Below are 24,827 nucleotides of genomic sequence, written 5' to 3' on the forward strand. Positions count from 1 at the left end.
TGGAATTCCAGTTGAGCTATTTCAAATCCTGAAGGATGATGCTGTGAAAATGCTGCACTCAATATGCCAGCAAATTTGAAAAACTCAGCAGTGGCCACAGGACTGGAAAAGGTCAGTTTTCATTCCAATCCCAAAGAAAGACAATGCCAAAGAATGCTTAAACTACCACACAGTTGCACTCACCTCACATGCTAGTAAAGTAATGCTCAAAATTCTCCAAGCCAGGCTTCAGCAATACGTGAACCATGAACTTCCAGATGTTCAAGCTGGTTTTAGAAAAGGCAGAGGAACCAGAGATCAAATTGCCAACATCTGCTGGATCATGGAAAAAGCAAGAGAGTTCCAGAAAAACATCTATTTCTGCTTTCTTGACTATGCCAAAGCCTTTGACTGTGTGGATCACAATAAACTGTGGAAAATTCTGAAAGGGATGGGAATACCAGACCATCTGACCTGCCTCTTGAGAAAGCTATATGCAGGTCAGGAAGCAACAGTTAGAACTGGACATGGAACAACAGACTGGTTCCAAAGAGGAAAAGGAGTATGTCAAGGCTGTAAATTGTCACCCTGCTTATTTAACTTATAGGCAGAGTACATCATGAGAAACGCTGGTTTGGAAGAAGCACAAGCTGGAATCAAGATTGCCGGGAGAAATATCAATAACCTCAGATACACAGATGACACCACCCTTATGGCAGAAAGTGAAGAGGAACTAAAAAGCCTCTCGATGAAAGTGAAAGAGGAGAGTGAAAAAATTGGCTTAAAGCTCAACATTCAGAAAACGAAGATCATGGCATCTGGTCCCATCACTTCATGGGAAATAGATGGGGAAACAGTGGAAACAGTGTCAGACTTTATCTTTGGGGGCTCCAAAATTACGGCAGATGGTGATTGCAGCCATGAAATTAAAAGATGCTTACTCCTTGGAAGAAAAGTTATGACCAACCTAGATAGAGATAGCATATTCAAAAGCAGAGACATTACTTTGCCAACAAAGGTCCGTCTAGTCAAAGCTCTGGTTTTTCCAGTGGTCATGTATGAATGTGAGAGTTGGACTGGGAAGGAAGTTGAGCGCCGAAGAATTGATGCTTTTGAACTGTGGTGTTGGAGAAGACTCTTGAGAGTCCCATGGACTGCAAGGAGATCCAACCAGTCCATCCTAAAGGAGATCAGTCCTGGGTGTTCATTGAAAGGAATGATGCTAAAGCTGAAGCTCCAGTAAATTTGGCCACCTCATGTGAAGAGTTGACTCATTGGAAAAGACTCTGATGCTGGGAGAGATTGGGGGCAGGAGGAGAACGGGACGACCAAGGATGAGATGGCTGGAGGCATCATGGATTCGATGGACGTGAGTCTGAGTGAACTCCAGGAGTTGGTGATGGACAGGGAGGCCTGGTATGCTGTGATTCATGGGGTCGCAAAGAGTCGGACATGACTGAGCAACTGAACTGAACTGAACTGCACTGTTGACTCCAGAGTCCTTGATGGGTGCACACCTGTGCCTGTGCTGCCATCCAGGGAAGTGGATTCCTGCCCGGCTGCAGAGCTCGGTGTTGGCCCTGCTCCCAGCATTTCTTATTAACCACTTTGAGAGAAAGTGAAGGAGTGTTCATTCACATAGGTTTGCTCACCACTGACCCCCGTACCCCATCCATTCAGAAAACCCTACTGAGAGTCCGTAATGTCCAGGTAAACTTCCAGGCTCCTGTCCTCACAGAGGTCACATTTAAAATAAACTCAAAATGGATTAAAGATCTAAATGTAAGACCAGAAACTATAAAACTCCTAGAGGAGAACATAGGCAAAACACTCTCTGACATAAATCACAGCAGGATCCCCTATGATCCACCCCCCAGAATTCTGGAAATAAAAGCAAAAATAAACAAATGGGATCTAATTAAAATTAAAAGCTTCTGCACAACAAAGGAAAATATAAGCAAGGTGAAAAGACAGCCTTCTGAATGGGAGAAAATAATAGCAAATGAAGCAACTGACAAACAACTGATCTCAAAAATATACAAGCAACTTATGCAGCTCAATTCCAGAAAAATAAACGACCCAATCAAAAAATGGGCCAAAGAACTAAATAGACATTTCTCCAAAGAAGACATACGGATGGCTAACAAACACATGAAAAGATGCTCAACATCACTCATTATTAGAGAAATGCGAATCAAAATCACAGTGAGGTACCACTTCACACCAGTCAGAATGGCTGCGATCCAAAAATCTGTAAGCAATAAATGCTGGAGAGGGTGTGGAGAAAAGGGAACCCTCCTACACTGTTGGTGGGAATGCAAACTAGTACAGCCACTATGGAGAACAGTGTGGAGATTCCTTAAAAAATTGCAAATAGAACTTCCTTATTCCCACTGCTGGGCATACACACTGAGGAAACCAGAATTGAAAGAGACACATGTACCCCAATGTTCATCGCAGTACTGTTTAAAATAGCCAGGACATGGAAACAACCTAGATGTCCATCAGCAGATGAATGGATAAGAAAGCTGTGGTACATATACACAATGGAGTATTACTCAGCTGTTAAAAAGAATACATTTGAATCAGTTCTGATGAGATGGATGAAACTGGAGCCGATTATACAGAGTGAAGTAAGCCAGAAAGAAAAACACCAATACAGTATACTAACACATATATATGGAATTTAGAAAGATGGCAGTGATGACCCTGTATGCAAGACAGCAAAAAAGACACAGATGTGTATAGCAGACTTTTGGACTCTGAGGGAGAGGGAGAGGGTGGGATGATTTGGGAGAATGGCATTGTAACATGTATACTATCATGTAAGAATTGAATCGCCAGTCTATGTCCGATGTAGGATACAGCATGCTTGGGGCTGGTGCATGGGGATGACCCAGAGAGATGTTATGGGGAGGGAGATGGGAGGGGGGTTCATGTTTGGGAACGCATGTACACCCGTGGTGGATTCATGTCAATGTATGGCAAAACCAATACAGTATTGTAAAGTAAAATAAAGTAAAAATAAAAATTAAAAAAATAAATAAAAATAAAAAGAGACAATAAACAAACAAAGACCAGCAAAAAGAATGCTGTCCCACTCTGGTGTGGGGTGTTGATAGTGGAGGAAGCTGTGTGTCTGTGGGGCAGGGAATACGCGGGAATTCTCTGTCCCTTCTGCTCACAGTTGCTGTGAATATGAAACTGGTCTAAAAATAAAGGGGCTTCCCTGATGACTCAGATGGTAAAGAATCCTCCTGCAATACTGGAGATCTGGGTTTGATCCTTACGTCGGGAAGATACCCTGGAGTCGGGCTGGCTACCCCCTCCAGTATTCTTGGCAGGAGAATTCCTTGGAAGAGGAGCCTGGCGGGCTACTGTTCCTCTTAGAGAATAAGGTAGAGAATGGTGGGCGGGCAGCTTGACAGTTAGGCCTGTCCTGATTTGATTAACTTATGTTCAGGATTTATGTTTCTCTTTCCATATTTGAGCTCCATCTCTGGCAGAGGTCAGCAGACTTTAAGGCCAGATAAGAAATATTTTAAGCTTTGTAGGCCAGATGACCTCTGTCGTGGCTACTCATCTCTGCTGGTGAAAGCCGTTGAGGGTGTGTCAATGAACAAGCATGCTTGTGTTCTAATAAAACTATTTATAAGCACACATTGTGGGTCAAATTTGACCAGTGGGCCAATTTGGGCAAACTCCAGGAAGTAGTGAAGGATAGGGAAGCCTGGGATGTTGCACACCATGGGGTCATAAAAAGTCGGACACGACTTAGTGATTGAACAACAGCAACAAGGTGGGTAAAATGAGCATTTAGTCAGGGTTCTCTAGAGAAACAGAACCAATGGGATATACATACAGTATAGGAAAAGATGGCTGTTGAGCGTGTGAGTCTTGGCTATATCCTGGCACTTAAGTGATGTGGTGAAGACTTGGTGTGTCTGTCTGTCTCCTGCACCCCATCCCTGTTGGCTTCCTTCCTGGTAGGGTTTCCTTACAGGGTGGCTCTGGGAGCTTCTCTGTCATCCCTGGGCTTAGGAATCCCAGCATGAAGAACTTCTGTTGTCCAGTTGTCCGGTCAAAGTCGGGAGATGGAGTCCCCCACTTGGCTGCATCCCTTGTCTTTACCCTGAATGACTGGGATGTGGGCAGGGGCCATCTGTTCTGGGTCACACATTCTGTTGGGATGGCTCAGACTTCCAGCCCCGCTGACCCCAGGATTAAGGGCTGGGAGGGTGATCCCCAAAGGGAAACCATCTCTTGGTCCTGCTCTCAAAGAGAGGGTGAATTCAGGTGGCCACCCGATGGATCGAGGGCCTAGTTTCATGTCCCGTGTCTTTCCCTGAGCTCAGCTGCCTCTACCACAAGGTTGCCTTCCAGCTGTAACCAGGTTTTCCTGCATTTCCCCATCTTCAATTGAATAGAGCTCCTGACCGTGGGAACTGGCCTGTCCTTTGGACACTCACCACCTCGACCTGCAGAGGGTCTGCTGGCCACAGAGCAGGCATGGTGAGCGCTGTGGCAGTTCAAGCGGCAGCGGACACCTCCCCACCCCCCAGGAAGGGCTTCCCCACAAGGCAGCTAGCTATGGGCTTAAGATGATCTGAGCCTCTTTCTGGCCGATGGGCCGAGTGTGTTACTCCCGTGTGTGGGGCTCACTGAGTCGCAGCGTGACTTTCTGGGATTCAGAGGTGTTGGGTGCACACCCCTTAGTTCTTTCCCCAGAGATTTATTGCCATGTTCTCAGCACACAGGAGGGGATGCTTGTGCTGCTGGGAGCTCAGGAATCGAGCTCTGGTGCAGGTGCTCTGTGGAAGCGTCTTCTGCTTTTCAGCTCTCATTCGGGGACCAGCAGATCTGCACGGATGGGACATTTGGTTTATTTAATTTGGATTTATTGCCACATTCATGTCACATTAATGTGATCGCCTTCACCCCAGGTTCCAAGCATTTGAAAACACTGCCTCCCAAGACCTAATACAGGAGACACAAATATCTGCTGGTGTTTAACTGATGATGGAAACTTCTCCTGCTTCAATATTTTACCAACTTATATGGTTCCTCTGGAAATCTTAATGATATGCGGCTGTCACTTTAAGTGAGGTGCTTTGGCTTCCTGTTATGAATTGTCCTTTTTATTCTTTCTGCAAAATTACCAGGGAGCAAAGGTCCATTCATCACCCTGCACGAGAGGGTGCCACTAGAGGGCCCTCTGTCTCCAGTTTTTGGAACTCGGCATCTCTCTAACCCACATTTTGCTTTTGAATGTTCTGGTGGTGTCGGAATTTTGGTGCATTTGCTTAATAGATATAAAAGCAGAAGGGGTCATTGATAATATGTAATCATGGTGTTTCCCAGAGTAATAAGGAGTTAGATTCTTGACTTTTGTGCTGGTGACAACCTCGGGAGCATCCTCTCTGTGCCCTGGTACGTGTCATCCTAAGATGAGGCAGCGGTGGGGACAGCAAAAGATGTCACCCAGGGGATGGAAGTCAGGGCTGGCTCTCTGAGGGTGCGTTCTGCAGGAGGCCATCAGTGAGCAGCTCAGAGCCCAGGCTTCTGAGCCTGGGCCTTGAAGGTGGCTTAGTCTAGGGCTCTGGGCACGTCTGGCACTCCTCACCACTCTAGGGCCTGATTAAATAGGTGGGGCACTTCCAGTTCTCGGCCTCGTGAGGTCTGGATTCCTTCAGCACAGAGACCCATGCCTGCTGCATCAAGCAGCATCCTATTATGTCTTCCTAGACTTTACTCACTTCCTCCATTTCTGTGATCAAAGTCTTAAGAGAATGGCTTTCAAAGGCCAAATAATTAGGAATAAAGGCCTTTCAAATGGGTCTGCCTTGTAAATTCTTAGTGTCCTAGGTACCATGACACTCACTAATCCTTTGTTTTCAAGGTCTGATGGGGAAAGCTATTTTTCAGAATTTTTATTTGAATCATGGTGATTGTGTCTTTGGCTGTGATGACCCCTTCCATCCCCTTACCCTTGGAGCCAGCTGTTTGGCCCCATCCTGGAACATCCCCAGACCCCCACCCTCCTGGTCCAGGACCTGGCCCTCAGCTGCCACGGATGCAACAACCGCCTCTCCCTTAGGTTAAGCACAAGTAGGTCTGTCTGCAGGGTAGCGTTTTCCTCCACAACCCCCCTTCGTCAGGCCCTGCCAGCTGATTCTCCTTTCCCCAGCACCCTCCCCACCACCCCCAGCCAAATACACATCTGTGTTCACGCACAAGTGTTCTCTGGAAGGCAGCTTGTAACATGGGGCAAAAGGCTTTAATGCTGCCTCTCACACAGGGCTGGCTCCTGGCTGGTAGTAATGCATGGGGACTCCCCCACCCCAGCCTTTCCAAGGAAGACAGAGGTGAGGCCTCTGCCTGCTCTAGCCTGGAGGATGTTGCCAGGCCCAGTACCTGAGCACTCACGTGTCTGTGCACTTACTCTCTGTCTCTCTGTGAAGCTTGCCCACTCACTTGACTCACGAGAAGGGCTGAACTGAAAAGTAGTCCCCATCGCCCTGGAGTATGAGTGGGCTTCTGACCTGCATAGTCTACACACTGCCCCCCAGGCCCAGTGCAGAGAAGCGCGCAGTGCAGTGGTGTGACCCGATGGGACGTGGACAGCCCAGGTTCGGGGCAGGTTGCAAGCCCCTTCGTGGCCTTTTTAGTCAGGTGTAGGGCGTTTGGGCTTCTAGAAGCTGAACTGAGAGAGGACCAGACACCTTAGCTTCTGTCCACAGCACTTTTCAGTGAGTGGAGGCTGACTGGGAAGTAATCGGTTGTCAGGAAATTCATCTTCAGACGGGCACAGTGGCTGCAGCTGCAAGCTTGAGGTTCTCTGTCTCCTGCACGGCGTGACCGACCCATTTGTGACTGGTGCGGGTGGTGTGAAATCGCTGACTCAGCCCTTCCTGAGACTGTGGGGCCCTGAGCTGCCCAGTGTGCCTGGCAAAGCAGTTGTCACGGCAAGTCCCACATCACAACGCACCCGATGACCTCCTGCTTTTTAATTGCTTCCAGGCTCCACACATGGATGGACCGGCTTTTGTTTCAGGGCTTCCATTTTCAGAAGCATGTGAGCCATTCTGATGGTTTCTTGTGCAGGGATGTGGGCAGCAGAGACCACAGGGGAGGGAGGAAGGGCTAAACTTGGGTCCTCAGGGCCACGTAGGGGTGCCTGGAGCAGAGCTAGTTACCTAGGGGAGGGCCGTGATTTCTCAGGATGTCCTGAAGTTCAAGAGGGGGTGGTGTCCCCATGCGGTGGCCAGAGTCAGGTCCCCGTGAAGGGGACTGTGGTGCGAGAGGCAGGTGTGGTCCTCAGGGGAACCGGGCAGGTCACTTGAGACAGGTGTCCGGTCACACCTGGGCCTTCGGGTGGGTGAGAAGGACCCTGTCAGTGTGGGCCTGGGTCAGGTGGGCTGGAGGTGGTGGCGCTGGCAGGTGAAGGTGGGAGAAACATGATGTGAGCGGGATGATGGCGAGGTGATGGTGGCCCCAGACACAGGAGCTCAGTGCCGAGAGGCTGGGGGTTTCTGGGACTCGAGCGATGCCTGGGCTTCTGGGCTGGGGTGCGGGGCCCGGGATGGGGGTGGAAGCAGCGCAGGCAAACCCTGCCCGGCCCTGCCCTGGACCTCCGCGTGTGGACCGAGCTCTGCGGGTGGAGATGGCGCCGTGGGGATGGCTGTTCCCTGCACAGGTTGGCGTCTTGGGCACTGTGGGGAACAGCCTGGCATCACCCAGGGTCGCCCTCGCTCTGGGGACCCTGAGGAGGACTGGCCTGGCTTCTTCCTGGTACTAACATGCCCACACTCTCACCCCTAGAGTGAGTGAGACTTGGATGGGCCGTGAGCGATGCGAGAGCAGAGCCCCCACCCGTGGCATTTGCCGTGTGTGTGCGGCTGCGTAGAAGTTTCTTATTTAACTAAACAGCCAGTGGGCCCCAGCTGGGGAAGTCCCAGTCTGGACAGACGTCAGAGCCCAGCCCCCTGAAAGCAGGGGTGTGTGAGAGGATGAAAGGCAGGGTGAGCCTTCCGAGAGCCTCGCATCTCCCTGAGCACAGGCAGCGTGCCCACAGGAGCAGAAGGAGGCTATGGAAGTGGGGAGTGAGCTCGGGTTCCATCCTGCAGGCAGTGACCCCAGAAGCACGTGCTGGTCTGCCCACCAAGCGAGACTGTGTGGTGGCCGCTGCCCGGCTGTAGCACTGGTTACTGCTTGGGTGGGGTCGGGGGAGATGCGCACCAGGCCTGACTGAGCTGGGCTCTTGGTGTCCCTTCCCTGTCCCCCTGTGCTTCCTCGCAGGCCCACCAGCATCACCATCCCAGGGGCTCACCGCTCCCCAGGACTCACCCGTGGGACCAGGGGTAAGTCCATTCCTGAGAGGTCTGCTTCAGAATTCCAAAATCACGTATTTAAAGGTTCTGGGTGCAGCAAAGTCCTCTTGGTGTCTTTAAGAACACTTGATGTCCTGTTTACGTGTGTGGGTGGGAAGGATCCTGGTGAGCCCGAGGGGATGGGCCCGCAGGGATGGCAACCAGGGTGTCCTCAACCACCCCCGCCTGTCTCTGCAGCGGGTCCCAGAGCTGGCTGTCGGGGCAGTGGCTCCGGTGGTTGTTAACCATCGTCCTGTTGCCGTTGAAGGCCTGTTTCCACACTCAGAATGTGTTCTCCCTGGCAATTATGTTAGGTGGCTAATGATCTTTCAGGACTGGTCAGCCTTGGTTTTTCTTTTGAGACCCTGGGGTGCGCCCTCTTGACCTCTCTACTAGGAGAGGGTGCTGGCTGGGCTGCGGCGTCCCTGGGCAGCAACCGGGCAGGGACTCTGAGCAGCTGGTGCTGGTGGGGACAGGACCTTGACCTGCAGGCCCATCAGAGACCTCCTCTGGTCTGGGAGTGTGCAGCCACCCTTCAGGGATCCTGAGCTGGCTATGGGTCTGCCCATAGCTCTGGGCTGGCTCTGGCCACGTGGTTTGAATGAGATCAGAGCTGGTTTGTCTTCCTGATGACCTTGTCTGCCAGCACCATCCTGGACATTGACTTTCTAGAAAAGTCAAATTGTTCAGTATCTGAGGCTGGCCCAGGACAGGGCTTTAATGAGCACCATGCAGCAGGGAAACTGGATCAGAGTGGATGTTGCATTTGCCTGAAGACACATTCAGGGCAGCCTCCCGGCCCCTGCTGGCCTGTCCCCATATCCCCTGCAGTGTTTGGCATGGTGCCTCTGAGTGCTGGAGGGCCACAGAACAGCACCGCCCACCCCCAGAGGCTGGAGAGGCTCAGGATAGCTGCTGGGGTCCAGGGGAGCTGAGCTGACCCTACATTCCTCTCTACCCCAAGATGCTGCCCAGGTCCCCCGGGTTCCCCATCCATTTCCTCAACACCTCTTCATGTGCTGGGTCCTTTCTGTACCAGCACCACCCGCCACGCCACCGCCACCACCACCCCTGGGCTGATGGTCACTGCTGATGACAGATGTCCCATTTGTAACATGTACTGCATTATAAACAGGATTTGAGAGATGGGTCTTCAGTACGGTCAGGGCCCTTCACCACCCCACATCAGCTTTTCACATTGACGTTCAGTCCCTGCATATGTGTACCATCTGTGGAAGGCTGACCCCATGTCGGGTACATGCCAAGTCCTTTCCCACAGCAGCCCTGTGATTTAGCTTAACCAAGTGAGTTAGGTGACTTGCCCACATCATGTGGCAGTGAAGTGGAGCAGGGATTCCAGGGCCCACATCAGTTGCCATCAGGGTCATCCCATAACGGGCAGGTTCATGTCGTAGGAACATAGGTGGTTACAGTCAGAAGGGGTCATGGAGGAGTTCAGCCCGGGAATGGGGGTGCAACCCAAATAAGTTCAGAGACCAGACCTGCAGCCTGAGTGGAGAGAACCCGGCTTCCCTTCCACTTGCTTTTCCTTATTAATGCTATTTTTATTCACATATTGCAGTGTGGGAGAGATCACCTAATTGCAGCTCTTGGTGATGAGAGTAGAAGCAGTTAGACTCAGTGCCTGGTCCAGAGCAGCTGGTGACCAGGAGATCCCAGACCTTGCTGCCTCCTGGGGCCACAACTAGAGTCCTCCTTCCCCCAGAGGGTCAGTGCTGGGAGGGCGGGAGGGGCTCTGTGAAGTTACTGGGGTGCCCTTTGTTGTCTCACCCAAACTTTCTTCCCTTCAGCTGTCGCTTTCCCAGCTGGCGGCTTCCCCACCATCCCCGGCTCTGCGCCACCACTCGGCCAAACCCTCATCACAGCCACCTGGGAGCCCTGTGCCCTCTCTGGTCCCAGGGGTAAGTAGCCCGCCCCTTCCTCCTGTCCTGCCTTCTTCCTGAGAATGTCTCCAGACTCCCAACTCGGTTGAAGTCTCTGTCTTGGCCGGCTGCCCTTGCCCTTGGCGAGGTGGCCGAGACCTTCATGGGGTCCCTGTGAAGCAGGCGTAGGGATGGGGGCTGGACATTTCCTCCTTTCCAGGTTCTAGATATCTTCCACCATCTGTCTTGGTGACCAAGGGTTTGGTTTGGGAGGTGGTCCTGCCACAGGGCTTGATTCCTGGCTTTGTTCTACCTGAGGAGACAAAGCGCCCTTAGACCTCTGAACACAAGAGAAAAAGAAAAGTTTCCTTGGAGATGTAACTAGAGGCTGATCCAAGCTGCCAGCTCCCCCTCCAGGATGCTTGGCTCCCTGTCTGAGGCCAGAGGAGTCTGTGAAGCTCACCACCCCGGATTCCAGTGGAGCTAATGGGCCCAAATAGGCCTGTTTGCTTCCACTGGCCTTAGGGGACCCACACAGAGTTTCCTGGTTCACCTGCTAACTTCAGTCTTGCCCTGGAAGTCTGTCGAAGAAAAGCGGCTGTAGTTGATTACTTACCTGAAAATCCTCATGCTGAAATGCCTTATTCCAAAATATCCCTGGGCTCACGTAGTCAGGAAGATCTTACATCTCTTCTGTTACTGGCGACCAAGTCACTTGGGGCTCCTTCTGAATGAAATGAGAAGCTGGGGAAGCCAGCTCTAGAGAGAGTATCCTGGACCCCAATAAGGTCTTCACTTAGACAGAAGTGGGAGGTGGCAGGTGGGTGCCTAGAGCACTGGCTGACGGGACAGGGAGCGTCTGTACATGTGAGGGCTCTGTCCCACAGGCTCCCTTGCATTGCTGGAGACAGTTTCATCTTCCTGTTCCATGGACATGGTTTTAATGTTAATTTGCCTTCTCAGGCATCAGGCATCTCCCAGGCTACTGACCTGTTCATAAAATCAGTGGTTCCTTCCTTGTTGCTTTTCAACTCATAAAATACAGGATGCCCAGGTGAATTAGAATTTCACATAAACAATCACTTTTTAGTGTATGTCCCAGATATTGCCCAGGACATGCTTATACTAAATGTATTCACCACTTACCTGAGATTGCAGTGCAGCTGAGCCTCCTGTGTTTTCATTTGCCATGTGCCAGGGGCAGTTCATCCATGAGCCCCACGTCCAGCTTCCTTGGTTACGGGTGGGGCTTCTTGTTGGCCTCACCTGGGGCCCCACTGTATTTGGCAGGAGTTCCCCTTGGAGGGCAGGATCTCTCACCTGGAGGCTGACCTGAGCCAGACAGCCTTAGCCCTGGGAACGTCCGCTGCTGACCACTTGCAGGAACTGCCTTTCACACCCGTGCATGCCCCGATCATTGCAGGAACCCAGACCAGGAGGTGAGGAGCAGGTCTGGGAGGGACCCCAGGCAAGCATTGTGCATCAAGACCCTGTGACTCCCTGAATAGCAGGCTTTCCCAGAGAGGTGACTGTCCGGGTCCTGCCCCTCGGTTGGCCTTCTCATGGAGGCTGGCTCAGGGGGCCATCCATTCCAGCTCTGGAGGGAAGCTGTCACGGGCCTCTCTGGCACTGCTGCAGTCTGCTGGCTTTCCCGAGATTCTGGACGCCAACAAGCAACCAGCTGAAGCTGTGAGCCCTACAGACCCCGTGAAGTTCAGCCCTCAGAAGGAAGAATCGGACTGTCTACAAGGCAATGAGATAGTGCTGCAGTTTCTTGCCTTTAGCAGGTAAATTCTTGATTATTTTGTCTGTTACTCTTTACCTGGCTTTTGCATTTCTTGCATTGAGGGAAAGCTTCCATGTGGTTCTGACCCGGCAGAAACCTATGATCAAGTCTTAGCGATTACGGAATGCTCTGTGTCTTTGTTTCAGTCTGGCTGGGACCCACCCCCAGCCATTTCCAAATGCTATAAACTCTGCTTTACCCGGTCGCCTATGGTCCTTAGTCACAACATGGGCAGCGTGTTGCCTGGTCCTCGGGTGCTGGTGTAGCCCCGAGGGCAGGGCTGTCCATCACGCCTGAAAGGGGACTTCTCAGAGGGTTCCCAGACATTACGGTGTGGCTGCTGTGGGGGTGGAGGAGGCAGTCTCCCCGCAAGCTTGTGATGAAAGCCCAGTTCTCTGCTGGGATGCCTGGTTGACTCAGGGTGTTGTTGGATCCAGGGTGCCTCAGGATGAGCAGGCAGCACCATGGCCTCAGACTGTGTACTTCACGTTCCAGTTCTACCGCTTCCCGCCCGAGACCACACCACGGCTGCAGCTCGTGGAGCTGGCCGATGCGGGGAGGACCAGCTCTGCCTCCCTGTCGCACATCCTCGCCCAGATCCAGAAGGATGGCTCCTTTGATGCTGGTGAGCCTGGGTATCCGGCATACAGAGAACTCAGTGCTGAGCTCTGTCTGTGAGTTTTATTATTTAAAACATGCTGAAAAATGAAAAACTTCAAACAGGTACAGAATTTGAGTGACTAGTATAATGAATAATCAGTGCTCCTGCCAATTAGCTCTGACGATTGTCAATGACATCCCACCCAGACCCCTCCCCAAACCAGGGCTATCTGAACCATAGCCTAGACATATAATTTCATCTCTAGATGTTCTCTTATGTGTATCTAAAAAAGTAGAGTCTTTTAAAAAAAGCCTTTTAGCTTTAACCATTTAAAAAATTTTATTATTTAGTTGAAGCATGCTGGATCTTTGATCTTCATTGCAGCATGCGTGCTAAGTCTCTTCAGTCATGTCCAACTCTTTGCAGTCCTAGGGACTGTAGCCTGCCAGGCTCCTCTGCAGCATGTGGGATCTTTAGTTGAGCAATGCAAACTCTTAGTTGTGGCTTGCAGGACCTAGTCCCCTGACCAGGGATTGAACCCGGGCCCTCTGCATTGGGAGCACGGAGTCTTAGACACTGGACCACCTGGGAAGTCCCTAGAGTCTTTTTGTTTTTTGAGAAACAGAAACTCAATAATATTACCCCACTCAAAAAAAGAATGATGATTTAATATTAGCAAATATCTAGCCAATGTTAAGACTTCCCCAATAACTTCATAAAAATTTTTAGTAGTTTGTTCAAATCAAGACCTGAGGTCCATATGTTGGGAAGGTGTGCCTCTCGAGTCTCTTTCTACCTGTAGTTGTCATCACCTTCCCATCCCTGCTTTTTCATTTTAGTTTATTGGTTGAAGTCATAGAGTTGCTGGCCCCCTAGAGCCTCCCAGAGCCTGCACTTTGGTTTCAAGGCTCAGTGGTGGCTTCTGCAGTGTTCCTCTCGTCCCTGTTTCTCCTGTAAATTGGAATGAGATCTAGCTGCAAGGGCAGATGCATTCTCTTCGTATGGGGCAAAGAGTCTTTGTCACTGGTGGTGTGTCCCCATCTCTGCTGACACCTGGTTACTTCTTATACTACTTCTGGAATACTTCTTCATTTATCAGCCAGAATGCTTCCTTAAAAAGAAACTTCTCCTCATCAACTATTTGGTTATCTAGAGGTGCAATTCATATAAGGAAGCCAAAATAGTGCATGTTTCCCCCTGTATTTGCTGATTTTCAAAGTAACCAGACAGTTACCAGTATCCTTCAAAGATGGCTCCAATGGCTTTTTTTTTTTTCTCATATCATTATAAACTAATGGATTTACACTGCAGTGGATTGGAATATACCAAATATGTTGTTGTCTTTGGCCAGTCACATGGCTCATAAGGGACAGAGCTGAGGTCTGAACAACCACTGCCTCTTGAGTAGAAAGTAACAGGTAGAGAAAGGTGTGTTAAAATGTTAAATGAAAGTAGCTTAACAATATTAACATCAGACAAAAGTGACAAGGCAAATGCATTGCTGGGAATCAAGAAACCTATTAAATAATAATCGAGAGTAATTCACTAGGAAAAATGACTCTCAGTCTGTGAACTTCCAACAGACACAACCTCCAAATATGAAGGACTAGTTAATGGACTTTATAGGGAGAAGCTGACAGACCTATAATCATAGATTTTGATACATTTCTCTCAGTGAATTGATAGATAAAGCAGAAAAAATTAATGATGATATTATACAGTTTAGAAAGGTGGTATTATAAAACCTGTACAACCAATTTAGAGAACATACATTATTTTCAGGTATACTTTAAAACTTGTACAAACTGATTATTCATAGATATATGTATGTATCTTAGGTCACCAAGCAGGTATTGTCATATACGTAATCTAATTTTACAGCACTCTTTGACTGTCATACCTCAAGGTCAGAAATCATCATTCATTACCTTTCCCCCAGAAGGCTCCAAACTGCTGGATTGTTGAATTTTAAAATATACTTCTAATGTTCCCATAGGTCAATAAAGAAATCAATATAGAGATGACTGTTTAAAACTGAATGGAAAAATGATATTGTACATCAAAACTAATAAGTAAAATGGTAGTTACAGGGAAATTTGCAGCTTTAAATGCTTATATTGGGAATGAAGAAAGTATCTTTCTTAAAAATTAATTTTTAATGGAGTAGCATTGCTTTCAGAAAAGGTGATGGCACCCCACTCCAGTACTCTTGCCTGGAGAATCCCATGGACGGAGGAGCCTGGTAGGCTGCAGTCCATGGGGTCGCAAAGAGTCGGACATGACTGAGCGACTTCACTTTCACTTTTCACTTTCATGCATTGGAGAAGGAAATGGCAACCCACTCCAGTGTTCTTGCCTGGAGAATCCCAGGGACGGTGGAGCCAGGGGGGCTGCCGTCTATGGGGTCGCACAGAGTCAGACACGACTGAAGCGACTTAGCAGCAGCAGCAGCAGCAGCAGCGTTGCTTTGCAATGTTGTTAGTTTCTACAGTACAGCAAAGTGAATCAGCCATACATATACACATATCTCCTCTTTTTGGATTTCCTTCCCACTTAGGTCACCACAGAGCACTGAACCTTCTGGGGGAAAGGCCATGAATGATTTCTGACCTTGAGGTATGACAGTCAAAGAATGCTGTAAAATGAGATTAGGTGTATGGCAATACCTGCTTGGTGACCTAAGATGTATACACATATCAGTGAATAATCAGTTTTCATATAAGACCATCTTTCTAAATAAAGAAAGATCTTATTGCCAAATTCAGACTTAAATTGAAGAAAGTAGGGAAAATCACTAGACCATTTGGGTATGACCTAAATCAAATCCCTTACAATTATACAGTGGAAGTGAGAAATAGATTCAAGGGATTAGATCTGATAGAGTGCCTGATGAACTATGGACTGAGGTTTGTGACATTGTACAGGAGGCAGTGATCAAGATCATCCCCAAGAAAAAGAAATGCAGAAGGGCAAAATGGTTGTCTGAAGAGACCTTACAAATAGCTGAGAAAAGAAGAGAAGAGAAAGGAAAAGGAGAAAAGGAAAGATAACCCATCTGAATGCAGAGTTCCAAAGAACAGCAAGGAGAGATAAGAAAGCCTTCCTCAATGATCAGTGCAAAGAAATAGAGGAAAGCAATAGAATGGGAAAGACTAGAGATCTCTTCAAGAAAATTAAAGATACCAAGGGAACATTTTATGCAAAGATGGGCACATAAAGGACAGAAATGGGATGGACCTAACAGAAGCAGAAGATATTAAGAAGAGGTGGCAAGAATACACAGAAGAACTGTACAAAAAAGATCTTCATGACCCAGATAATCACGATGGTGTGATCACTCACCTAGAGCCAGACATCCTGGAATGCGAAGTCAACTGGTCCTTAGGAAGCATCACTATGAACAAAGCTAGTGGAGGTGATGGAATTCCAGTTGAGCTATTTAAAATCCTAAAGGATGGTGCTGTGAAAGTACTGCACTCAATATGCCAGCAAATTTGGAAAACTCAGCAGTGGCTGCAGGACTGGAAAAGGTCCGTTTTCATCCCAATCCCAAAGAAAGGCAATGCCAGAGAGTGTTCAAACTACCGCACAATTGCACTCATCTCACACGCTAGTAAAGTAATGCTGAAAATTCTCCAAGTGAGAGACTTCAGTAGTACATGAATTGTAAACTTTCAGATGTTCAAACTGGATTTAGAAAAGGCAGAGGAACCAGAGATCAAATTGCCAACATCTGCTGGATCATTGAAAAAGCAAGAGAATTCCAGAAAAACATCTATTTCTGCTTTATTGATTATACCAAAGCCTTTGACTGTGTGGATCACAACGAACTGTGGAAAATTCTTCAAGAGATGGGAATACCAGACCACCTGACTTGCCTCTTGAGTAATCTGTATGCAGGTCAAGAAGCAACAGTTAGAACTGGACATGGAACAACAGACTGGTTCTAAATTGGGAAAGGAGTACATCAAGGCAGTATATTGTCACCCTGCTTATTTAACTTCTATGCAGAGTACATCATGCGAAATGCAGAGCTCGATGAAGCACAAACTGGAATTAAGATTGCTGGGAGAAATATCAATAACCTCAGATACACAGATGACACCACCCTTATGGCAGAAGGTGAAGAAGAACGAAAACGTCTCTTGATGAAAGTGAAAGAGGACAGTGAAAAAGCTGGCTTAAAACTTAACATTCAAAAGACTAAGATCATGTCATCTGGTCCCATCACTTCATGCAAATAGATGGGGAAACAATGGAAACAGTCAGAAACTTTATTTTCTTGAGCTCCAAAATCACTGCAGATGGTGACTGCAGCCATGAAATTAAAAGATGCTTGCTCCTTGGAAGAAAAGCTATGACCAACCTAGACAGCATATTACAAAGCAGAGACATTATTTTGCCAACAAGATCTGTATAGTCAAGGCTATGGTTTTTCCAGTAGTCATGTATGGATGTGACAGTTGGACCATAAAGAAAGCTGAGCACCAAAGAATCGATGTTTGGAGTTCCTTGGACTGAAAGGAGTCCAAACCAGTCAGTCCTAAAGGAAATCAGTCCTGAATATTTTTGGAAGGACTGATGCTGAAGCTGAAACTCGAATACTTTGGCCACCTGATTTGAAGAAGTGACACATTTGAAAAGATTCTGATGCTGGGAAAGATTGAAGGTGGGAGGAGAAGGGGATGACAGAGGATGAGATGGTTGGATGGCATCACTGACTCGATGCCATGAGTCTAAGCAAGCTCCAGAAGTTGGTGATGGACAGGGAAGCCTGGCGTGCTGTAGTCCATGGGTGCAAAGAGTCAGACAAGACTGAGTGGACTGAACTGAATTGTTCAGCTCAGGAAGTTTGGTGAAAAAAAAAAAAAGAAAAATAGAATAAACTAAATAAAAGAAGGAAAGAAATTTAAAAATGAGTATAAATGGTTGGAAAACAAAGAAGTAGTGCGAAGGGTCGGCCAGATTGTTAGGCGCTAGGGCTCATGGGTACACAGGTGGTGCTCTGCTCCCTTCTCCAAGGTCAGCATCAGTGGGGAGTGTCAGAGCAGGTGTGGGGTGGCACTAGTCTGAAAGCCAGGCTTGCTGACCCCCCATCAGGTGAGTGGCAGGGAGAGGTCAGGCTGGCAGCCGCTGTCAGCCTTGATCCTTGGGGCAGAGCTGCTGCCCCCGTTGCCTGTAGACCACAGCATCCTCTCTTCCTGTGGATAAATCTGAAAAGAGTAGTCAGGGGAAAGGGTGAGCAGCTCAGGCCCTGTTCTTTCTGCCAAACCCATTAGCCTGTGAGCTAATTTTTCTCTGGGGAGGGGTGTGTGCTGGGCAGAGGGTGGGCACAGGAGGCCCCTTTGTGGAGAGGTGGGGCTGGGAGAGGATGGGCTCCTGCAACCTTCTTGCGTTTCATTCTCTCTACCCCTTGAGCTTAACGGTTGAGGGTATGGTCAGTGGGGGTGTGGCCTTCCTTGTGGGACTAGTCATCATGGGGGAGGTTTCCCAGCCTCCCTGGGACCACTTCTCCCAAACCAACCATCTTTCCTTTGCCTGTCCTTCAGGACCAGTGGTGGATAGGTTATATAGCTTATGTCCTCAGAAGGCTTTGAATTGGACCAGAATAATGCATAGATTTCAAGGCTCCTCTGCACCCGTTGCTGAGAATTCATTCCCTATTTCCCATTCTAAGTTCTATCCAGTCCCTTGATCCAGTTTAGCTCATCAGAGATTCTGCTGTGAGGTTAAACGATAGCCTGAAGATAATTCAATAAAAAAAAGCCAGTCACTTAGAGGTGCTCCTGATTTGACTATAAACCCCTTTCCATTAGGAATTGCCCAGAGAGAAATTAGTCCCCAAATTAAATTTCCCTGCAAGTGGAAGTCCAAAGAAATTAAACTCCAAAATCAAATTTTTCTTGTCAGGGTGAATTAAAATTCAAAGTCTAAAATTAATCTTAAAGTCCAGAAAGGCTTTACAATTTCTTATACAGCTGAGTCTCGGCGAAAGATGCCTCTGACTGGGCAGGTCTGGGCTTCTTCCTTCAGCAGCTTGAACTCAGGGGTCCTCTGTGGATGCCCCTCAAGGCTCCAGAAGTTGTGCTGGTTGAGCACTGGCACTTTCATGGCCCTCACTTAAGACTTGTTTTCTTTTGTTGTTGAAATATTGGGTTGGTCCAAGAGTTTGTTCAGACTTTTTCCACCAGATGTTATGGAAAAAAGCTATGACGCTTTTTGGCCAACCTAATATAGCATGCCTGCAACAAAGTACACTGTTCTATGGATTTTATAAAATTGATAGATTTTATTTGTCAGAGCAGTTTTAGATTTATAGAGAAAGTGAGCAGATAGTCAGGAGTCCCCATATACTTCCTGTCCCCGTCAGTTCAGTTTAGTTCAGTTGCTCAGTTGTGTCTGACTCTTTGCAACCCCATGGACTGCAACCATGCCAGGCTAACTCCAAAGCTTGCTCTAACTCATGTCCATCGAGTTGATGATGCCATCGAACCATATCATCCTGTCTTCCCCTTCTCTTGGCTTCAATCTTTCCCAGTATCGAGGTCTTTTCCAATGAGTCAGTTCTTCACTTCAGGTGGCCAAAGTATTGAAATTTCAGCTTCAGCATCAGTCCTTCCAATGAATATTCAGGACTGATTTCCTTTAGGACTGACTGGTTTCATCTCCTTGCAGTCCGAGGGACTCTCATCAGTCTTCTCCAACACCACGGTTCAGAGCATTGTTTTTTCGGCGCTCAGCTTTCTTTATGGTCCATCTCTCACATCTATATATGACTACTGGAAAACCCATGGCTTTGACTAGATGGACCTTTGTCAGCTTTTGTAGTGTCTCTGCTTTTTAACACACTGTCTAGGTTGGTCATAGTTTTTCTTCCAAGGAGCAAGCGTCTTTTAATTTCATGGCTGCAGTCACCATCTGCAGTGATTTTGACAGACCAAAATAAGTCTGTCACAGTTTCCATTGTTTCCCTATCTATTGCCATGAAATGATCCTGAGCCTGCCCGAGAGGCTCCCCCATTAGTAACATCTTACATTTATGTGGTACCCCTTTGTTATAGTTGATGAACTAATATTGATACACTGTTGCTAGCCAAAGCTCATAGTTTACCTTAAGGTTTACTGTTGGTGTTGTACCTTCTATGGATTTTGACAAATGTATGTATCTGCTGTTACCATATCAACCAGGGTAATTTCACTGCCTGAAACGTCCCGGGTGCTCCACCCTGTCTGCTCCTGATCCCTTTACTGTCTCCATAGTTGTGCCTTTTCTAGGATATCATACAGATGAAACTATATAGCATATACTTTTTCAGATGGCTTCTTTTGCTAAGTAATACACATTTAAGATTCTTCCATGTCTTTTTGTGGCTTGATAGCTCATTTATTTTCAGCACTGAATAATACTCTGTGGTCTGGATGTACCTCAGTTTACTTATCCATTCATCTACTGAAAGATGTCTTGGTTGCTTCCAATTTTTAGCAATTATGACAAAATTGCTATACAGCAAATCCCCTACATACAAAATACAAACAAGTTCCATTCTGAGACCACCTTTTAAGTCCAACAGAATTATCCTAGATACCCAACCAATACAATCAGCTGTACACTACTCTACCATAACAGGTTTATAATACTTTTCACACAATACAGAAACAACAAACATAAAAAATCAAGAAGACATTTAAAATCTACAATACAGTACAATAGTACCGCACAACAGCTGGTACACGGGCTGGGATCGAGTGAGCAGTCAAGAAGAGTTACTGACTGGTGGAGGCGGGGAGGCGGGAGACAGCAGAGCTGAGGGAGCATCAGCAGTAGGAGACAGAGGGCAAGCTGTGCTCTCACTCATGCCTGAAACAGATGGAAGCACAGCCGCATCTTTGAAAGTTTGCAACTTGAAGGTTCATATGTGGGTGACTTACTGTAAACTGCCGGGGTCCAGCCCTGGTGGATCCAGGGAATTTGAAGCAGAGACGGCATCAGCAAGGAAAAACTTGTTTATTTAGAAATATAAAGAGATATTAGGAAAGAATAGTGTAGTAGGAAAATTAGTGGAGAAAAGAGGCTGAATAACTTGGTTTATGTGGAAAACCAATAAAGTTCCAAGACAAGGAACTTGCACCATATACATAGGCCACCGGCGCCCACTTGAATAGTGGAGGGTGCCCCGCCTTGGACTCTCTCTCGTGTGGGTCTTAGAAGCCAGGGCAAATAAGTAGACACGGTGAGCCTCCACACTTCAGATAGGAATTCAGCCAGAAAAGGGAGAAAAGAACAACATGGGGGAGCCAAGCATCAGTGCCAGACTCACAACTTTATTTTTGAAAGCAGCTTATATACCCCAAGTTGTACATAAAGAAATAATGGAATATGCAGAGTTATGCAGGGGCAGCAGTCCTGACCCCCTGTTGAGACCAGGCTTTCCTCTTGCATACCTTCCCATATACAAAAGGTCTCAGGTGGTTTACATTATCTTCTGGCCAAGAGGCGTGTTAACATTTTTATGGCTCTCTTCCTAGATAAATGTTTATCAACCAGGAAACTCTTTTTCTATTGAAGTGTTTTTTCTTTAATCTGCATCACCCTCAAAGTACTAAATACAGTTACATTCCTGTAGAACAAAGGTGCAGTGGGTTATAACAAAGAAAGTACTTAAAGATCTAATGTTGCTAATACCAGGGCTACTGCCTGTTTTTTCTATATACCAACTATATCTACAAATAAAAGATATGAAAACTTGGCAGCAAGTATTGGCTCAACAAATGAAACCCTTAATCAGTCCTATTCTAACGATTTTGACTCCTCGGAAGCCCCTACATTCCTAGGAAGTTTTAAGCTTCCTGTGCGTCTTGCGGTCGGTCGGGAGGCCGCAAACAATCACATGCACAGCTGTTAAGAGTCCTACAGGCAGGCTAGAAAGCCATCAGAGGGGTTTTTTGATTGAAACACTCTTATTATGTCCAGGAGACTTATTATCTAAAAGCTCTAAATTAACTTTTTCCAGAAAAAGGTGGTTGGGGGACAGCTCCCTGTTAATGTCAGAAGAGTAGGTGGAAAGCATAACACAGTAAAGCAGGCAGACTCTGGTTCTTGGGGGTAGATGCTTGGGAACAGGGGGTCTTCTGAGGCTCGATCCCGCCTTTGCGTATGCTGAGCCTCCTCCCTCATGACCTTTGCCACAGGCGGCGTTCCTCACGCTGGCTCCTGGCAGTAAACATTTTTGTTCAGGATTTTGTGTGGACAACCATTTTCATCTCATTTGGGTAAATACCTTGGAGCCCAACTGATGCATCATATGGGCTTCCCTTGTGGCTCAGACATTAAAGAATCTGCCTGCAATGTGGGAGACCTGGGTTTGATCCCTGGGTTGGGAAGATAACCCTGGAGAAGGGAATGGCTACCCTTTCCAGTATTCTTGCCTGGGAAGTTCCATGGACAGAGGAGCCTGATGGGCTATGATCTGTGGGGTCACAAAGAGTTGGACACAACTGAGCAAGTAACACACGCACATATTAAAAGTAGGTTAAGTTTTGAGAGAAACTGCTCAGCTGTCTTCCATGTAGCTGCACCTTGTTGCATTCTCATCAGCAGTGAGTGAGAGCTCCTGGTGCTTCACATCCTTGCCGACATTTGACGTCATTGGTATCCTGTGTTTGGGCTGTCCAAGCAGGTCTGTCATGGTTGTGGTTGTTGTTTAGTTGCTCAGTTGTGTCCCACTCTTTGTGACCTCACCAGACTCTTCTTTCTGTGGAATTCTCCGGACAAGAGTACTGGAGTGGGTTGCTATTTCCTCCTCCAGGGGATCTTCCCGACCCAGGGATTGAACCCTGGTCTCCTGCATCGACATGTGGATTCTTTACCACTGAGCCACCCGGGAAGCCCACGTAGGGTAGCTCATTATTTTAATTATGATTCCCGCATGATGGCTGTTGTAATGTGTCTTTCCATCTACTTACTTGCTATCTGTATATCTTCTTTGGTGAGATATCTGTTTAGATCTTTAGCCCATTTTTATTTTGGGTTGTTTATTTTCTTATTTGTCGTGTCTTAAGAGTTCTTTCCTACTTTTGCATTCCAGTCCCCTATAATGAAAAGGGCATCTTTTTTGGGTGTTAGCTCCAGAAGGTCTTGTAGGTCTTCATAAAACCATTTAACTTCAGCTTCTTCAGCATTACTGGTTGGGGCATAGACTTGAATTACTGTGATATTGCATGGTTTGCCTTGGAAACAAACAGAGATCATTTGGTCGTTTTTGAGATTGCATCTGAGTATTGCATTTTGGACTCTTGTTGACTATGATGGCTATTCCATTTCTTCTAAGGAATTCTTGCCCACAGTAGTAGATATAATGGTCATCTGAGTTAAATTCACCCATTCCTGTCTATTTTAGTTCACTGATTCCTAAAATGTCGATGTTCACTCTTGCCATCTTTTGTTTGACCACTTCCAATTTGCCTTGATTCATGAATCTAACATTCCAGGTTCATATGCAGTATTGCTCTTTACAGCATCAGACTTTACTTCCATCACCAGTCACATCCACAGGTGGATGTTGTTTTTGCTTTTTCTCCGTCTCCTCATTCTTTCTGGAGTTATTTCTCCACTAATCTCCAGTAGCATATTGGGCACCTACCAACCTGGGAAGTTCATCTTTCAGTGTCCTATGTTTTTGTCTTTTCACACTGTTCATGGGGTTCTCAAGGCTAGAATACTGAAGTGGTTTGCCATTTCCTTCTCCAGGTAGGAAGTCAAGAGATACCTGAAGTAACAGGGAAATTTGGCCTTGGAGTACAAAACGAAGCAGGTCAAAGGCTAACAGTTTTGCCAAGAGAATGCACTGGTCATAGTAAACACCCTGTTCCAACAACACAAGAGACAACTTTACACATGGACATCACCAGATGGTCAATAACGAAATCAGATTGATCATATTCTTTGCAGCCAAAGATGGAGAAACTCTATACAATCAGCAAAAAACAAGACTGGGAGCTGACTGTGAACCAGAACATGAACTGCTTATTGCCAAATTAAGACTTAAATTGAAGAAAGTAGGGAAAACCACTAGACCCTTCAGATATGACCTAAATAAAATCCCTTATGATTATACAGTGGAAGTGAGAAATAGACTTAAGGGAGTAGATCTGATAGACTGAGTGCCTGAAGAACTATGGACAGAAGTTCTTTACATTGTACAAGAGGCAGTGATCAAGACCATTCCTAAGAAAAAGAAATGCAAAAAGGCAATATGGTTGTCTGAGGAGGCCTTACAAATAGCTGAGAAAAGATGAGAAGAGAAAGACAAAGGAGAAAAGGAAAGATATACCCATTTGAATGCAGAGTTCCAAAGAACAGCAAGGAGAGATAAGAAAGCCTTCCTCAGTGATCAATGCAAAGAAATAGAGGAAAACAACAGAATGGGAAAGACTAGAGCTCTCTTCAAGAGAATTAGAGATACCAAGGGAACATCATGCAAAGATGGGCACATAAAGGACAGAAATGGGATGGACCTAACAGAAGCAGAAGATATTAGGAAGAGGTGGCAAGAATACACAGAAGAACTATACAAAAAAGATCTTCATGACCCAGATAACCATGATGGTGTGAGCACTCACCTAGAGCCAGACATTTTGGAATGCAAAGTCAAGTGGGTCTTAGGAAGCATCAGTACGAACAAAGCTAGTAGAGGTGATGGATTTTCAGTTGAGCTATTTCATATCCTAAAACATGATGGTGTGAAAGTGCTGCACTCAATATGCCAGCAAATTTTTATAACTCAGCAGTGGCCACAGGACTGGAAAAGGTCAGTTTTCATTCCAATCCCAAAGAAAGGCAATGCTAAAGAATGTTCAAAGTATGGCACAATTAACACTCATCTCACACGCTAGTAAAGTATGCTCAAAATTCTCCAAGTGGGGCTTCAACAGTTCGTGAACTGTGAACTTCCAGATGTTCAAGCTGAGTTTAGAAAAGGCAGAGGAACCAGAGATCAAACTGCCAGTATCTGTTGGATCAGTGAAAAAGCAAGAGAATTTCAGAAAAAACATCTGCTTTATTAACTACGCCAAAGCCTTTGACTGTGTGTATCACAACAAACTGTGGAAAATTCTTCAAGAGACAGGAATACCAGACCACCTTACCTCCCTTCTGAGAAATCTGTATGCAGGTCAAGAAGCAACAGCTAGGACCAGCCACAGAACAATAG

General features: G+C 46.9%; 1 protein-coding gene across 3 annotated transcripts in view; it reads left to right on the forward strand.

The window, feature by feature from the left end:
• Positions 1 to 24,827, forward strand: part of NPHP4 (nephrocystin 4) — a 147,886-nt gene that overhangs the window by 79,729 nt on the left and 43,330 nt on the right. For all 3 annotated transcript variants that reach the window (XM_069544833.1, XM_069544835.1, XM_069544834.1), the window contains exons 13-17: positions 8,278 to 8,339; positions 10,160 to 10,270; positions 11,522 to 11,670; positions 11,827 to 12,018; positions 12,455 to 12,642. In XM_069544833.1, coding sequence (XP_069400934.1) covers positions 8,278 to 8,339; positions 10,160 to 10,270; positions 11,522 to 11,670; positions 11,827 to 12,018; positions 12,455 to 12,642 — 702 coding nt within the window. The remainder of the gene's footprint in view (positions 1 to 8,277; positions 8,340 to 10,159; positions 10,271 to 11,521; positions 11,671 to 11,826; positions 12,019 to 12,454; positions 12,643 to 24,827) is intronic.

Source organism: Ovis canadensis, chromosome 12 (genome assembly GCF_042477335.2).
Source record: "Ovis canadensis isolate MfBH-ARS-UI-01 breed Bighorn chromosome 12, ARS-UI_OviCan_v2, whole genome shotgun sequence".
NCBI classification, from domain to species: Eukaryota; Metazoa; Chordata; class Mammalia; order Artiodactyla; family Bovidae; genus Ovis; species Ovis canadensis.